The following is a 17,079-nucleotide window of genomic DNA, read 5'->3' on the forward strand; positions in this document are numbered from 1 at the left end:
TTTAGGTTTACATTTTATTGTTATTTGAACAGCTGAGCATTTAATCATGAACCAGGTGAAGAAACCGGTTTATCATTTATTTGATTTTGCAACTGTTTCTATGAAACTACTTGTGACATGTCATATTTGATTTGGGCTTTGACTGAACATTTGCTCTCACTTCGAACGATCGCGATATATATCGTATATCGATATTCAGCCAAAATATATCGGGATATGACTTTTAGTCCATATCGCCAGCCCTAATATATATATATATATAAAATATAATATACCAAAGAGTAGGATCAAATATAAAATCCCATACTAGTTGCTATGTATTGATAATTAAGTTATTTATCAATAAAATGTAATTATATGAATTTTGCATGTGAAACCTTAAGTCAACTAAAAATGTCTGAAATTATTCGAGTTTTATGGACCTTAGTCAGTGATGATACGTCCTCATTTTAGTAGTTTTACGTGAGTAATTTCAAGCCATTTCCTGATGATTTCCTAACCCTAAGTAATTTTTCATCTAACCTTAACTGTTAAATGTTTCACAACATTAACTACGTCTTTGAAACTTGCGACCATCATGTTACATAGAACGGCCACGTGATTAAAACAGTCACTGTGGTCACATGTTACGTTCATGACTTAAAAACGTCCACTGTGCGACAGTAAATAGAACGGGCATGTACGTCAGTATGGCAATCAACCTATTCTGTCATTTAGGTATGTGTTGGACGTCAAAAAGAACATGAACATGCATTTTTCATCCTGCCATCAGTCACTTGCTTTTTTGTTTCATCATTTGCTTCTTGAAGCTCAAGCAATGCCAAACTCTGAAGTCTTCAAACTAAATTATATGATAATTTGCAAGATTTATAGCACGTTGGAATATTAATAACCGACTACTTTAACAGAAGTCCTTTACTATCCATAGTTTATGTGATATCTATTGATACATATGTCACATTCTCTATTGATATTTTACTGGCAAACACTCTCAAAATCCCCCCAGTAGGCCTGTTGTGACACAACTAGATTTGGGTGCCCTGAGGGCCTCAACACTGCTTACTCACTTACATCTGAGGACCCCTCTCAGTGAAGAGAGCAGGTATATAACCACGGAGGAAAAAACCACCTTCCGCAAACTGCGATGAAAATATCCTAGAGACTCACAGATTTAGAATTAAAGATCGAGGAAATGGAGTTCAGTGCTTTGCTTCTGCTGACCCTCCTGGGACTCTTGTTTGTGGAGCCAGGGTTTGGACAGAGAGGTGACATGGATATTACTGAGTGGATGACAGATGAAGGTAAATTAATTAAGAACTTGGAGGACAAACTGAAACATGTAGAAAGATGGCAGAATGATGTTGAAGCTCTGGAGGCCAATCTCAACGCGACTGTAGATGAGCTGACGAGACAGAAAGCTGAGGTGGACTGACTGAAGAAAGAAAATGAAGGTACAAGTTCATGATGATTCATTATTATCACATATATTCCGACCCAATTGTGAGTAATGCATTTGTTCTTTGTCATTACTTTTTTTTTTTAGGCCTGAAAACAAGACTGGATTCCACAAAGGAGGAGATGGAAAAGCTGAAATAGAGTAGCGGTATGATCAAACTTACAGTGTTACATTTTCTGTTACCTCTGTATTTTATACCATAAGATACTGACATAAAGACACATTACTCTGAATGTTTTGATGGATTTGCTTCTTCGTATTAACATGTCCATGTACTGTAACTGTCCACAGGTGCTCCCCAGATTGCGTTCTCTGTCTCTTTGGCAAACTCTGGGGAGATTTACAGGGGACCCTGCATCGACAAGGCCCTGATTTTCAAAAGGGTCTTCTCAAACGCTGGCAATGGTTATGACCAAAATACCGGTACTGTATACAGTACTGTGCACAATGTATGTGTGCATGTGCTTGTAGATAGTTAAATAGAATAATAAACATACATTATTTTAAACATATTTCTAAAGGGTTTGCGACAGAAAACTGCTTGGTCAGTACCACAGATGTTTTGATGTTTTGATTGTTAAAATACAATTGCTCTTTTTCTGTGACTGAAAGCCTGCTTGTAGACTACTGTAAATGTCATAAGGTTGTAAAACTCAAACATCTGTTTCTGGTATTTCAAACGAGAACAAACACAGAGAAGAAATTGCTGATACTGTTTGACTCAGGTCTAGTACTGCCACGTCCACACGTACCAAAACAATCTTTATAGTTGCGTCCAAACGGATCCATTTGTAAATAACTCAACATGCTACTTCATATTCCAGGCCTATAGGTGGCACTGTTTCTGCTACAGAAATTCACCAAAAACGGAGAAAAAGAGGTGGAGCATGCAAAACGCTAATGTGCGTCTATACCAAAAAGCGTTTCCGTGTGGATGGCCCCTTAGTGCTGCTTTTTTTAAACAATAGATTAAATGAGTGCTTCACTCTTAGTGACAGACCTAATTCCATTGGTTGAGTCAAACCTGTTGGGGCCATTTGCTCCCTGTTCAATTTAGAAAAGATTTTTAGATTTTAGAGCACGTCTGGGTCTGGCCTCAAGCTATATATAATGTTGATCCCATTTGAGCTAGTTTTTAGCCTCAGCTCCTCATGTGGGGGCTTTTTGGTCAGTCCTAAATCAAGGCTTAAATCTAAAGGTGACTTTGTTTTTACCATCAGGGTCCATCGGCTTTGGAACAACTTCCCTGAGATAAGGCTGGCAGAATCGGTGACTTAAGTTCAAATCTCTTCTCAACTTGTTTTTATGTAATTTTGTCTTTTTATTGTTGTCTTTGTATTTTTCTTCTTTTTTTATTTGTATTGATTTATAATTTTTTGATTGCTTTTGTTTGGCTTTTTGTTTGCTTTTGCTTTTTCTGTCTAAACCCTTCTTTTTTAAAGGTGCTATATAGATTTAAAAAAAAAAGAAAAATGGTATTATTCATTAGCTCCACCAACTAGGGTTTGCCTCAGAAGTATCTCTGCCTCTGAAAAGATTTAGAGAAATAAAACTCAAATCCATTTGTACTTCAAGTAACTAATGTTGCATGTGCTTATCTTTGCTCTGTTGCAGGAATCTTCACAGCACCAGTGAACGGTCTCTACTTCTTCAGCTTCAGTACCTATGGCTACAATACTCACAATACGTCATGGGGGCCATTTTAATGAAAAACAGGGTTCGTCAAATTTCAACCTATGCTACCCCTTCAGCTGACAGCTCAGACAGTAGCAGTAACGCTGTTGTCCTGCAATTGGCTGCTGGTGATAAGGTGTACATGGAACTGTGGGATAACAGCAGAGTGTTTGATAACTTGAATGGACACACAACCTTCAGTGGTTTTCTTGTCTTCCCTCTGTAAATGATTAGAGACAAAGCATTGCATTGTGATTTTAAACTGAAGAGAGATGCGTATTCAACAATATTTGTAAAATTTGGGAAATTGCTTTATTTACATTGTGGCACTGTCCCAAAGCATGTGCTGACGAGTCTAGGGTGCTGACATGAGAATTACAAAGTATGATTATCCTATACAAAATGAAAACAAACCTTTATTGAAAAATCTCAAAATCCCATGCATGTTTTAAAGTAAATTTTAATGAAAATATGAATGTGTGAAGCTTCTTTAGAACATACATGCAAAACATAATTTTTACATTGTCTCTTTTCCTGTCTGTGGTGACTAAAGACAGCTTTGCAATGACAAAATGTGTTCACCAGCCTTACACTAAAAATATGCCAACCATGAACATGAGTGAATAGCTCCATCTTGTGTTCATAGTTGGTTATTGCAGTAGTTAGTGTAAATATATTTGTATTCCTTGTTTTGTTATGGAAATAACTATAATCCCATCTCTAACTAAAACATAAACATTTTCATTACAGTACCTTCTGAACACTGTGCAGTTAATTTGATTATATAGCAGAAAAATGCTCTATGTTACATAGATATCCTATCGTTTGCATGCCTCTAGGTTTCATTGAGGTACTGTGTAAAATAAATTGACCTTGATCAAGATATCAAGCTATGGTGAGATACTTTTTAAACATCCTTACATCGTGGAAGAATGTTTTCTAAATTACAAAAATATCACTGTTATTAACATGCAATAGGTAACCTAACATTCAGTATCAAACTATAAAACAACAATACACTAATGACATATATGTGTCACCATGTCTTACAATCGGAATTGTGGTGGCAAATACAGCACAGTTGCTCGTATGTCATTGTTCGGCCCTGGCATCTTACCCATGTTCTCCCAGCTCTGTGTGGTGGGATCATAACGATGGACCAGCTTAGTGTCACGGTGGTCCTCCTGGCTGTATCCACCCAGCACATAAAACTTTCCCTCCAAAACAGCACCTCCTGCTCCTACATGTGGCACTGGCAGAGGTGTGAAGGCAGTCCAGGAGTCATCCACTGGATTGTACACTTCACAGGCTAGCTGGTCAACAAAACTCATGTCATCAGCTGCAGTGAATCCACCTGCTACATAAAGACATTCACCCAGGGTCTCCATGCAGTGACATGCTCGAGGTTTGGCCATATTTGCCAAATAAGTGCTTCCTGTCTCTGGGTGGTAAAGAAACATAGATGAAAGAAATTGGTGGTGGCTGCTCAACCCTCCTGAGACAAAGATCCGCCCTTGTGAAACGTTTGCTACATGGCCCCCCAGAGGCAGATCCAAGGGCCACGTGAAGCTGAAAGAGAAGACATTAATATCTCAAAGTATGTACAGTACTTCAGTCTGACACACAGTATGTCACATCATTTACCATTTATATCAAATGAGACGTAGCCAGTAGGCTAATTGTGAATCTTCTATTACAAGTTCTGCCTAAACTAACGCTATGCTCAATAAACCTGTATGTGTTTTTCATAAATGCTTTACATGCAATTTGAAGAAAAATATCTAGTATCCAGTCAGTCTAATCTGTCAACTAAGGTGTTTCTTTCAGGCTAGATCCTCTGAATCCGATTGCCTTAGCTCCAGGTACATGGCATTCCCCTTATCACTTCTCAGCTAATTCTAACTGTCCACACTATTTAGGGTAGTTTCAAGCCACCCCTTAGACAGTTAGTCAAACATGTTCTTGCTGTTCACACTTTGAGTTCTCTCATTTTTCTGCCCTTTCATCACCAGGGCATACTCAACCAACTCCTGCCTTCCCCAGCCGAAAACCACCAGCTACTAGATTCTGGCTAAAGCTAAAGTCTTCCCCTGCCAAAACCTTCTTGTCTTCTAACTGCTGTCTGCTGATCCCAGCTAATCTACCCTGGACAAACTTCAGCCTCTCAAAAACTCCAGTTATGTTTCATTCAAGCATATTTATTTTATTGTGTGTGTTAGGCTAGGAATCTGTAACTTTTACAGTTAGCATAAGTAGTATTCAAGTATCATCTGAGGGACAAATTTTGTCTTTATCAACGTTTTATCAAGAAATAAATGCATCTGATTTTATGTTGAGGTAATGTGAAGTCTTTAACAAACAAATCATAATGTCTGGTCAGCCAATCATCACTGCTTATATAGTCTATATCCATGAGGTTCCACGTCCGGTTTTGCTAGAGTGCGGTCGAAAATTCCGCTGGTTGTCACTCTTTTCGGTCGGATGTCCGTTACCTTTTGCTTTCTTTGTGTTGGAATTTTAAACTCTGGTTGATTATCGAGGATTATGGTTAACTGTTCCTCAAATCTCTGCAGGCTAAATCGAGACAGCTAGTTAGACTATCTGTCCAATCTGAGTTTTTGTTGCACGACTAAAACAACTTTTGAACGTACACGTTTCACCAAATCAAGTTCCTTCCCGAGGCTATTTTGCTGCGGCATTGTGGCTCTGTCCCCCACTTTGTTTTAAAGAAATGCCAATAAACCAGAGCACGTTTTTTTCTTCCATCCCAGAATGCTGTGTGGACTAGCCAGAACCTCCCCCACAGCACTGTGGAGGAAGGTCTGACGAAGCAAGACTACTGCTTATACAACAAACAGATGTTAGCTAGCCACGTCTACTCAATATGGTTACGTTAAGCTACCTAGTTGGTAAATGGTTATCAGGGAAACGCTTGATGCATATAGCACACTGTGTTTTGGTGAAAAGAATATCCCTTTCAACATACTTCCAAGAGTTTCCAGTGGGGCAGAAGCATTCCACACTCTCTATATATTCATTGTCACAATGTCCGCCAATGGCATATATCTTTCCGTCCAGCACAACCACAGAGAAAGAGTATCTCTTTTGTTGCATTTCAGCCAGGCTCTCCCAGTTGTTTTGAAAGGGGTCATACCTACAGATGTGGTCAAATGGGAGAAATATAAATATAGAGACATTGAAAGATGTCTTTTAAAACTGTAATTATCACCTCTCTTACCTGTAAACAGAATTCATGCTGTCGCTAATGCCATAATACTTCTTGCCTCCAAACACGTATAGTTGTCCTTTGAGGACAGCCACCTCATGACTGAACCTCTCTGGCTCTGGCATCTCTCCTAACTTTCTCCACTCCATGGCCTTTTCCCCCCATTTATAGTTCCTTAAGGAATTCCCGAACCAGAGTTCTCTGCTGATTCTGCGGCTGTCTCCAGAGTTCTGGTCACCTCCAATCAAGACCAGACTCTCTTTCGGCAAATAGGTCCGACACTGACTTTCATTGGAGCAGAAATCCTTAAAAACTGCTTTATAGAGCTTTGCCAGGCTGTGATCAGACCACATTCTCAGAGATTGGACCTCTTTGAATTCCTTGGACGTCATCAGGGAAAAGTGGATAGTTTTCATTAGTTTTTTAGCAAACTTCAGCCTTAATTTGGGTTTTGCTTGGATCCATGCCACCACTGCTCTGAATAAAACAAGCTCGGATGGAATACAGAGTGAACGACTGTTCAGGTACTTCAGGAGCTGTTTGGCTGGCAGGTCCATGAACTTTGAGGTGCATGCCACCTTTTGGAATTGACGCAGGAAATAATCGTCTGCAACTTCAAGAAGCTGAGCCATCTCGTAGGCCTCAGCAAAAGATGCCAAATCCAGACAGGAGAGAGGATTTATTTCTTGAGGCAGGAAGTTAAGGCACAAGGAGAGGGCGGGTTGATACTGGAGCTGGAGAGCAGTGCTGGTGATCTCAAAGACATACTTCCAGCTGAGGGGGAGAGCCCCAGTGTAGGAGCTGTCAATTAGAACCTCCAGCTCTGAAGCCAAAAGGAAGGGAAGGGTCACACAGGGCTGATGGGACTCCCTCATCCCCAAGGTGAACATCCCACGGAAGTAGTCACTGCACACAGCCAAAACTCTCTGGACAAAAAAAAAAAAAAAAAAAAAAATCCCCCCCCCACACCCCCAACCCCCAGGTTGTTTTTTAAGGGGGACACTGCAAGCATAAGGCAGGATGTCAAATGGTTTACATGGCTCACAGGTCAGGTAGAAAAGCCCCTTAGCAGAATTGTGCTTAGGTCCCCTCCCAGGGAGGTCAGGACCAGCTCTGCACCTGACAAGGCTATTTCAGTTGAGCAACCAGGCATCAAAAGATTGTGGCCTCTAAAGTGGCTGCTATTATACTTGTGCATGAATGTACAACTCATTGGTGGTCTACTCACCATGAAGTGATCCTCCGAGAGCTTCTAGAATGACATCACAGCCCACTCTGTCCATCCACAGCTGTTTGATGGCCTGAAGACTGACCATCATTTGTTCTGCAGCTGAGAGGCTTTTCTTTTTCTTCTTTTCTACAGTTTTTGTGGACTTTTCCTCCTCCTCATTGCAGAGATCCAGCACCCTGGGGGCGCCCAATGTTTGAGCCGCAGCCTTAATCTGGTGCACAGTGTTCTTGTTCAAACATGATATGAGTCCAGTGTAGGCAAACTCCACAACTGCCTTTAATCCAATATCATCCACTTCTGGATCCATAGACAATGACCACCTGTGTACTCCAACACTTGTATATTTTCTTTCATCACCTGTATCGTTACCTACATTACATCTACTAAGACCTTCTCGGATATGGGAGCTGACAGCAGCCAGAACAGGGGAGTGTACGTGGAATATCCCCCTATCCTCTGTGCTCAAAGTAAGGTCAGTGAGAAGGGAAGAGTCCCTGAACTCTGTCAAGTTGCGGAATATGTCCGTGTGATAATCATCTTTGAAGTAAATCTTCACCACATCTTCGTCATTACTATCTGCTTCTTCATCCATTGAATGTTCTGCTTCCTCATCATCATCTGTAGGCTTTTTCTTTTGAAACTTTTTGTGACGATCTTGAAACTCTTCTTCTTGAGTTGTCCGAGATGCGGCTGCTTCTTTCTCATTTGTCAATTTCTTACTTTCATCTTCCTCTTCTTTTCGTTCCTTAGAAGTTGACGGTCCTAGGATGCTATTTTCATTCTTCCTCAACTTTTCATCAGGATCTTCCCGTTCTTCGGGATCCTTATATTGTTTCTCAACAGCTCGTGCCTCATCCTTTATCTCATTCAACTCCCCATTCTCTATAACTTCCCTCTCAAAGAGACTGACCCTCCTCCTCTTCTCCAGCACTTCTCTCCTCCACTCATCCCAGCTCAGGAGGCATTGATTAACTTCTACTGCCATGCTGCATTTACACCTCTGGAAGCCGAAAGATTGCAGATCACTTACTTTTTGCACAGTTTATGAGGAAGAAGAACAGAGAAAATCCTGTACATCCAGTAGGAATCCACTCTTTGGATACTGCTGTTATTGTTGCATGTTGCTTCACCTCTTTACCCTCCTGCAGACACCAGCTGTGTTGTCTGTTTGCTTTTCTACTGTCTGTCTCTCCCTCCTCCTGCATGTGTTGCATGTTTGAGAGTGGCATGTGAACCCATGATTCCTCATATGACCAAAGAAGTTGCTATATTCAGAATCTAGACTTTTGGGAATGTCAATCTGAAACTTAACAAAGGTTTGTCGTGGGTTGATGCACTAAATGTTTTAAATGTAATGTAATTTTTCTGATTTTCTTTTTTCAGATTTACTACATTGTTTTGTTCCCCTTTGTTTCATCAATTTGAAAGTTATTTTAATCATTTATTATACACAGTATATTTGCAGGCCATGCAATGTATGCCATTGTTAATATTGTTCCACCTTGCAGCCTATTCCTCTAGTGATCAGTTCTTAAATGTATATTGTAAAGATTTGACCTTAAGCAAGTAACACAACAGGGAATGATCTGAACCTAGAGGAAGCTGGATTTCTGCCCATCCGAACCAAAACGTCTTGGCATCCTAATTCTGGACCATATGACTCTGAGATCACTATTGAATGCCTTGACGGTCACCAGCGGGATCACATTGCTTCTCCACGTCCAAAGACAGTGGCATCTGGGTCAATGAGGGGAAGAAGGAGGCCAGAACAACACATTTTACACCTGTTGCCTTGTGCTGACAGAGAAAGCCAACAGCTGGGTCACCCTGACTTAAAATACAGTTTGTCTGTTGAGTCCTTCCTAAATTCTTAGTAACTACTTAGTTTCAAACTAGTGATTTACTAAATTGGATTGCACCAATAAAAAAATGGTCTTAGTAACAATGTTAGTGGTGTGTAAATCTGCTTTTACCAATCAGTAGCGAGAGAGGTAGCCAGCGTGCTATCAATTTCAGTTGACACTTAAGCAGCGGTAGTGGTTGTTAGTGGCCTAAATTGACAATTTCAAATTTTTCTTTTGCTGTTTTTTAATGAATGTACTGTATTTATGAATGATATTTTTTTCACTTGTTATGATTGGATGATTGCTTTTTGAACTGATGGCTAGGTGGGCAGCTGGTTACTCAAGGTACAAGTACAAATCCACGTACACTGATGAACGATCTTGTCTCCTTGGGCTCCTAAATGCCCTAAAATAACAGCTTTTTAATTTTATCAACACAGGGTGAGTTTCTGTAGAGATGCTTTAAAGTTGAAGCACTGTGAGTGGGCGAAGTGGATATCAAACTGGTGGGCATCACCTCGCTTTAAATCACACTCCTACATGAGGACACAGTGACTCTGCTCTTTTCACAGCCGTTCACATGTGAGGCATCACACACACACGTGCATGTTTAAACATGCAGGCAAGTTATTACGCACAAATAGAATTTGAATGCATTTAAATAAACTGAGAACTTGAACTAAATATTTTACATTTTGAGACACTCAGAAATAAAGCATTAAAGTGCCACATAGCAAGGTGCATTTCATTCAGTCTGAAGTATATTCTAAATATGTTTGTTTACCACTATGTTTCTGATTTGGTAACACAGCAGATGTGCAGATGTTGCAGTATTTACAGCAGTGAGTGTTTCGCTTTGGGCAGCAGCTCACAATCTACTTATGAAAAGTCTGTTTCCTGTGCAGTCCTGATTGTTACCATGACGACACACGCAGTTAGAGGAGTGAAGAGCGCTAACCTTGTTATGGGACCCTCCCCCTCAGGCCCTTTCCTCGAGAGCAGCAAACACTGCTGGGACAAGAGGCCGAGCTCCTCTTTCTACTCTTCTTAATAGCAGCAGAAGTAGATGCCGCATTGTTTTCACTTTTTAAAACCTTCACTCCTATTTTTTTAAACCTGTTTGAACACTTGTATTCTTAAATGAAAGCCAATGTAAAAAAAAAAAAAGTAATCCGCAGGTGAAATATTTGCAGTTGAAATTTAGTTTGAAATATTTGTTGCAATATTTCAATTTGTGCGAGTAACGTGACACAAAGCAAATTTTGCCGCTGGTGTGAACAAAACATAAAACTCCCTAGTTACCACTTTATGTTGTTTTTTTAATCCATACAAAAACTGAACAAGTAGTGTTGTTATGTCCAGGTTGATGCACCATGATGTTGCCAGGCAACCAGCAGAGACTCCAAAAAGTCACTGTGCCCAGCTAAGAAATAGTCCCACACATAGCCCATCACTTTTTTTGTCAAAATACAATCTAGTTTTATTGAACTTCTATGGCCCAATAAAACACAGAGGTGAACACACATGGAGATAAAATGTAAGACAGGCAATACACAGGCTGGAAGATAAAAGCATGAACCAAATGATCTCATACAGTACAAGCTGATCACATATATCAACAAATATCTCTCTACAAGGATGCAACTCCAGTGTGATGTGAAAAAAAATAACAATCACAACTTTAAAAACCATACAAAAACAACATAACATTGAACATACAGTACAGAAAAGCCACGGCTTTTTCCAATTATTTCAACTTGGAATAAGTAGCGTGACTGATTGTCAAGCTTACTTCTCTACTTGAATGATTCATATATTTATATAACGTAAATATTATTAAACGTAATAGTACTAAACTGTAAGACTGTTTTAAGTGTTTAAATTGCTTTAACATAATTAAGTTCCATTTCATTTTATTGTGAGGTCAGCTTATTTGACTAAAAACATACACAAGTGCAGAAGAAGAAGATGGATCCACCTGTTTTTAAATAATGCTGCAACAAGTAAAATAAATGTAATCCACTCATTAAACCAGCAGATGTACTGCAGATAATGAGCTATATCAGAACTCTCCTGCTATTGCTTTGTAAATTGGGTCATGCTCTATTATAGAACCATAACTCCCTGTATTCCAAAGAGAAAAGGAAAGGGACCAAGAAGGTGATGACAGTGCCAAAGAAATAGTAGACTTCTTTTGACAGCGGCTAAGATGCCGCGGTAGGAACAGAAGAATTGCATAGTTCAGCAGCATCATCTTTTTCGTATTTTCCTATTTTGAGCCCGTTGTATTTCTTTTTCGAATGTATCTGTGCAGGTCTGAAACCTTTCCGCCACGTATGACTGCGGTGGCTCATTAGAATAATGAGCGAGACGAGAGGTCTATTTTTACAAACGAGGGGGTGAGAATGTGACGGAGGGTGAGATTTCATGAGGCAAAAGCAAGCACTGAGTTTATTTATTTTTTATCGTGAACAGAATCTGGATGTAAATGTACAGAGAGTGGCTTTAACAGGCGCAGAATCAAAGTATTTGAACCTGAGCACTTTCTGGTTTTAATGAAGCCAAAAGGCCAACTGTCCCCAAGAGTCAAGATGTTTAAAATCAGTATTTTCTGGCGGGAAAAATAACATCACTCTGAAATATGGAGGGTCACATCTATTAAACAACTTGAAGTTACTAACCTGTGTAAAGCACCATATTTTTGCTTCCATTTTGTGCTATCCATTTCATAGTCGGAGTTGGTGGGACTTTTTGTAATGAAACTATTCTCTTGGAACAGAAATGTTGGGTCAAGCGCTGGCCCAGGGTAGAAGGAAGGACACAATAACAATGACGAGGGAGAGGGAGAGGGGCAGCAAGAGGAGGAGGATGAGAGGGAGGGAGAGGGAAGATGGCCACAGACACATCAAGCGTTTGGAACCTCTGGGCAGTTCAACCGGACTCTTTTGCCTCTCGACGTTTGGCCGGCAGATGACCAGTGGCCTGACCTGTGATATACTCTCCTGGAAGACAAAGAAGAAAAAGGTGAGAGTTGTTATTGTATGGACAAAATGATCAATGAAATTATGTACATTTGCACATTTTAAAGTGTGCACTGATAAAAATGTATTTGTGGTTATTTCTTAATACATTTCATTTGGTTCACCGGCAGTTAAAGGTGCAGTAGGTAAGCCTTATAAAACTAACTGTCTGTCATATTTGCTGATACTGACCCTATGTTCGATTAGAACTACATGAAGCAAGTAATTCAAAAAAAAAATCTGGCTCCTCTGGCACCACCTATAGCCTGTAGTGCACAATCCACCGCTCCCTGTTCAGATGCACCAATCAGGGCCAGGGGGTTGTCTAACTGCATGTCAATCACTGCTCATGCACACACATTCATTCTCCCTTGTGGGGGGAGGGGCTTAGGAGACCAATTTGGGCTTTAATGGAAAGGGGGAAGGGACTGAGAAGTTGTCGATGTTCAAATGTTTTGACTAAGTCCTGGATCTTCGCAATCCTACCTACAGCACCTTTAAGCTGTGCTTCATCTGAACCTGTGTTCGTTTTGACGGAACAGTCAGGTTCAACTTAGCCACAGCTAAAGTTCGGTTTAGCGTAACCTTTTCTAAACCGTGGATAAGTTAGTCAGATACTAGTATTGACTCTTGAGTCCTTCAAGTGTCACAATGAAAGGTCAAATATATTGAAGTTGCCTTTTTGTGTTTTCTACCTCCAGTATGGTCCTGCTGTGTGGTCTGTCAGGACTGAGCCTGAGGTTCCAGCGGTGTGATCTGTGGCTCTGCCCACCGTCGTCCTCGCTCTCTGTGGTGTCTTGCCGCGCCACCCGCGGCCGCTTACGTCTCCGCGAGCTGATTCGCTGGAGAGAACCTGGCTCCTGGAGTCTGAACCAATCACGTTGAAGGCACAAGGTCAGAGATCCTGTGTGAGTGTGTGTGTGTGTGTGTGTGTGTGTGCGTGTGTGTGAGTGAAAGTGTTTATGCACATCACACCTGCAATCTGTATCCTCTATATCAGCATCTGCATCACTCTCCCCCTGAGGGTCAGACATTACACACTCCTCCTGTAGACCAATGAAATATATGAAAGACATAAAATATACAGTATATGTATTGTATCTTGTATTTTTGTAGTTGTTGGATAAAACCCAGATGAGCCCCAGTGAGTCATCCCCGTCCACGACTATTTGTAAACCAAAAGCAACAACACTTGATGATGGCATTTGTCTGGGTGCGTGTTCTCATGCGTCACTTTATGAACACCTTTATTATTATGCATAATTCAGCTGACACCTACATGACTAATACAGAAAGACCTATTCTGGTGGTTGCTTCCTACTGATTTTACTTTGAGAGCTCACAGGCAAATACAAAGACTTATATCTATGATCTGAAAAATCACATCCCATGACTGTGATTAACTTGATTACATTCTTTAATAGATTGCCAGCCCTAATGTATGTTTATTTATATATATATATATATATTATATATATATATATATATATATATATATATAGTTTATCAATGATGCCCAGCTATACGGACGGGTGTATTGTTGAATAACAGTAATTGCATATCTGCCAAAGCATTGCATACCATAACTGTTAATTTTTTGTTCATGGAAATACTTAAGGGAAATATATTAAGCGTACATTATTCCCTTATAATTTAGACGATTAAAGGAGTAGTTAGACATTTTGGCAAATATGCTTTTTCCCTTTTTTTCTTTTTTTTAGCTGCTCCCAGAAAACTGTTAGCTTAGCTTAGCACAAATACTAGAAACAAGGGGAAACAGCTAGCCTGGCTCTATCAAAAGGTTAAAAAAAGAAATCTGCCTACCAACACCTCTCACGAATTAACATTTTATATCTCCTCTGTTAAATCTGCATTAAAACCAAAGTAAACGACACATTGTGGTTTTACAGGGGATTGTGTGGCTAGCAGTCTCCTGGCTGTAGCTTTATATTTCACAGTTGGAGTTGCATTGTTTCTTTGTCTAACTCTTGAACCAGTGCATATCCCAAAATGTTGAACTATTCTTTTAAATAAAACAGTGGAAACACATCTAAAGCCTCCTCTCCTACCAGTTCTATTTCAAGTAGTAATACGGCTTCTATGTATAATGTTGTGTCCTCTAAGGTTTCATTGTGACCTGGAACATAAATTATGTCATTACTCCGTCGTCACAATATCTTTTTTGGTTTTGACCTTTGTGTAATGGACCTTGGTATTAGTCACGTATGCATTACATGCTGCAACCTTGAAATAGGCGTGCAAAACCACAGCTGCCCGCTATAATACATTTATATCTAAAGACACTTGCAGATCAGACTCTAGTCAAGCGTCTGAAGTAGTTGCACTCACACACACACACTTGTCATGAAGAAACACAAGTCACACATTACCTCTGTGCCGTATCCCTCAGAGTACCTGGTTATCATTACCCTGTTTTTTCCACAGTGCTCACACAGCAGTGTTTCCTGCATGAGAACAGAAAGTCGAATAATCTGACAACATCATGGACAGGTGCTTTAAAACATACTGTAATGAATACACAGACACAGCAGCAGACAGAGAGACAGGTCAGCAGGACGTTAAAGGTATGTAATTAGAGCACGATTACAGATGAAGAAACACTGAGCCGCGGCCACAGACACTTCAGTGGGAAGCCTGAGCACTCACCGGCGTAGGCGTGTGTGCTTCTGAGTAAAGTGTACAGGGACTGGCCTCGCACAGACACACTACATTTACCTCTCCACAACTCGCCCCCATCTGAGACAGAGAGACAAAGACAGAGAGCATAAACTGTTGACTTATGTGAAGCTTCTCGTCCCTTTTTATCGTTAGCCAGCAGCATATTAACAAAGTAAGTTAAAGGACAGGAGTGACGCCTTGGTGGACACAAACTTATATAATGTACAGTACGACGGGATCAATATCATGTAAGAACATGAAGATATTATCGCATATCAGCCAAAGTGCTTTATTTCATGCATCCCTCTCGTTTGCTCAGTGATGCGATTTCTGGCTTTTAACCTTTTCCGCCCACTCACATTTTAAACTGCTCAAAAGTGGAGGAGTTGACTGGCACTGCCAACAATTTGAGATGTGAAGGCTGATGAATCCATGTGATTCAGCCAGAGAACATCAGAGCAATTATCAAATACATGGGAATAAATTACCCGTTTATTGTATCATCATTAGATTACTTGTATTTCATGTTAAAATGTAGCTTTGTGTCAATTACAGGCCACCAGATGTGATTCTTATATCATAATACAGGTTCTCAAAGTATGCATGAGGTAACATGGTATGAATAAATGACCTCACCTCATAGTCATTCTCAGACGTCTCTCCGGAGGAAAAGAGGCCGTGGGAGTCAGATTCCCTCTGCAGCATGACCTCCGACCTGGCTCACACACTCACATAGACCTGCTGCGGCACATAAACAGCAGAGAACGTAGCTCAGTAACATTAATCACGTTTTTTTGTGGAAGTTTTACCTCCTGGAAATTGAAGATTTGAGGTTAGGGAGGCTTATTGTTTGTTTTACAAACATTATGAATGTTTTAGTAAAAGAATGTGATAGAAAGGATACAATATTCAATATCACAGGTGAAATCACGTCATGATTAAATCGTTTACAAAATTGTGGTGTCCCAGTTAATATTATGAAGCAAATTCTATATTTTTCTAATTGGTACCAGGTTCTAATAAGGCACTCTGTATAAAGAGTTCATGAGTCTTGAGCAATGGCTTTATTTTTGATTGATAGATATTTATATAGGCTACAGTACAGTTTCACGGGTAATATAGGACTGATAATCCTGCAATTCCCATATGGCTGAGCCAATGATAATGATGCACATTTTCAATTTCCTTTTCTTTAAAGTGAAGAAATTAGAATTGTTTTTACTTTTTTAACTTAGTGCTAGTATAGCCTACAGATGATGCTGTATTTACGCAAGCAACCTCACAGTAACATCTGCTCAGCAGTGTCCGCACTCCCATTACGTAATAACCTACGACATTCAATGTTAGAGGCTGACAACTTTTCAGATAAAGATGCTGAGGGGAAAAGACGCTGTCAACATTAAGAGATCATGTCTTTTAATGATATTCAAAGACACATGCCACATTTATTATTATACACACATACAAACAACTCTTAATTCTAAGCGACAATAAATAGAACAGAGTAACCCATTTTACCTTAAACGCATTCTGTCCAAGAACATGAAATAAACCCATACAAAAAGTGAATGGAGTTCTGTATCTGTATTTAGAGGATGAGGAGGAGAACGCGGCGATGCTTCTCATCGTGACGCGGGGAAGCCATGAGCTCGCGCTGCTTGTAAATGTTTGACATTGTAGCAAATCCTCTGTGTGATGTCAGCCCAAACGATGACAGGCAGCTACAGTCCGGCAAACGCGCGCTCTCCGGGATGTTCCCAAAGCAACGCGGGAGCGCGGAAAACGGCAGGAGGGACTTCCGTTCGGGACTTTCGAAATAAAAGTCAGTATTTAAGTCAAAAAAGTAGGGATTTTGTTTGTTTGTTTGTTTGTATATAATATGCATGCAATCAGGCCTATTTTATATATATATATATATATATATATATATATATAATCACTATTTTCAT

The 17,079-nt window shown here is 40.0% G+C and overlaps 2 protein-coding genes and 1 long non-coding RNA gene across 7 annotated transcripts; 1 reads left to right on the top strand and 2 right to left on the bottom strand.

The window, feature by feature from the left end:
* Positions 1–274: 274 nt before the first annotated feature.
* LOC120573601 lies at positions 275–4,015 on the top strand. Of its 4 annotated transcripts, XR_005641735.1 has the most exons (5): positions 275–1,451; positions 1,544–1,603; positions 1,748–1,879; positions 2,677–2,763; positions 3,071–4,015. It is a non-coding gene; the product is annotated as an uncharacterized LOC120573601 (long non-coding RNA). The 4 variants fall into 4 exon arrangements; XR_005641734.1 differs by having other exon boundaries at positions 1,544–1,879; XR_005641737.1 differs by having other exon boundaries at positions 1,544–1,879; positions 2,677–2,725.
* A 160-nt stretch (positions 4,016–4,175) lies between these two features.
* LOC120572528 (kelch-like protein 33) lies at positions 4,176–8,572 on the bottom strand. The gene is made up of 4 exons (XM_039821862.1): positions 7,585–8,572; positions 6,369–7,278; positions 6,117–6,284; positions 4,176–4,699 (listed from the first exon to the last, which is right to left on the bottom strand). Exons 1-4 carry the CDS (start codon positions 8,570–8,572, stop codon positions 4,177–4,179), a joined length of 2,589 nt encoding a protein of 862 aa, XP_039677796.1. The 3' UTR covers position 4,176.
* A 2,309-nt stretch (positions 8,573–10,881) lies between these two features.
* Positions 10,882–16,874, bottom strand: si:ch211-63p21.1. Of its 2 annotated transcripts, none has more exons than XM_039823413.1 (7): positions 16,649–16,874; positions 15,767–15,868; positions 15,119–15,208; positions 14,842–14,916; positions 13,427–13,497; positions 13,147–13,318; positions 10,882–12,433 (listed from the first exon to the last, which is right to left on the bottom strand). In XM_039823413.1, exons 2-7 carry the CDS (start codon positions 15,833–15,835, stop codon positions 12,221–12,223), a joined length of 690 nt encoding a protein of 229 aa, XP_039679347.1. In that variant the 5' UTR covers positions 15,836–15,868; positions 16,649–16,874; the 3' UTR covers positions 10,882–12,220. The 2 variants fall into 2 exon arrangements, with proteins under 2 accessions (XP_039679347.1, XP_039679346.1); XM_039823412.1 differs by having other exon boundaries at positions 15,767–15,871.
* Positions 16,875–17,079: the final 205 nt, after the last annotated feature.

This window comes from Perca fluviatilis, chromosome 14 (assembly GCF_010015445.1).
Source record: "Perca fluviatilis chromosome 14, GENO_Pfluv_1.0, whole genome shotgun sequence".
Lineage (NCBI taxonomy): Eukaryota > Metazoa > Chordata > Actinopteri > Perciformes > Percidae > Perca > Perca fluviatilis.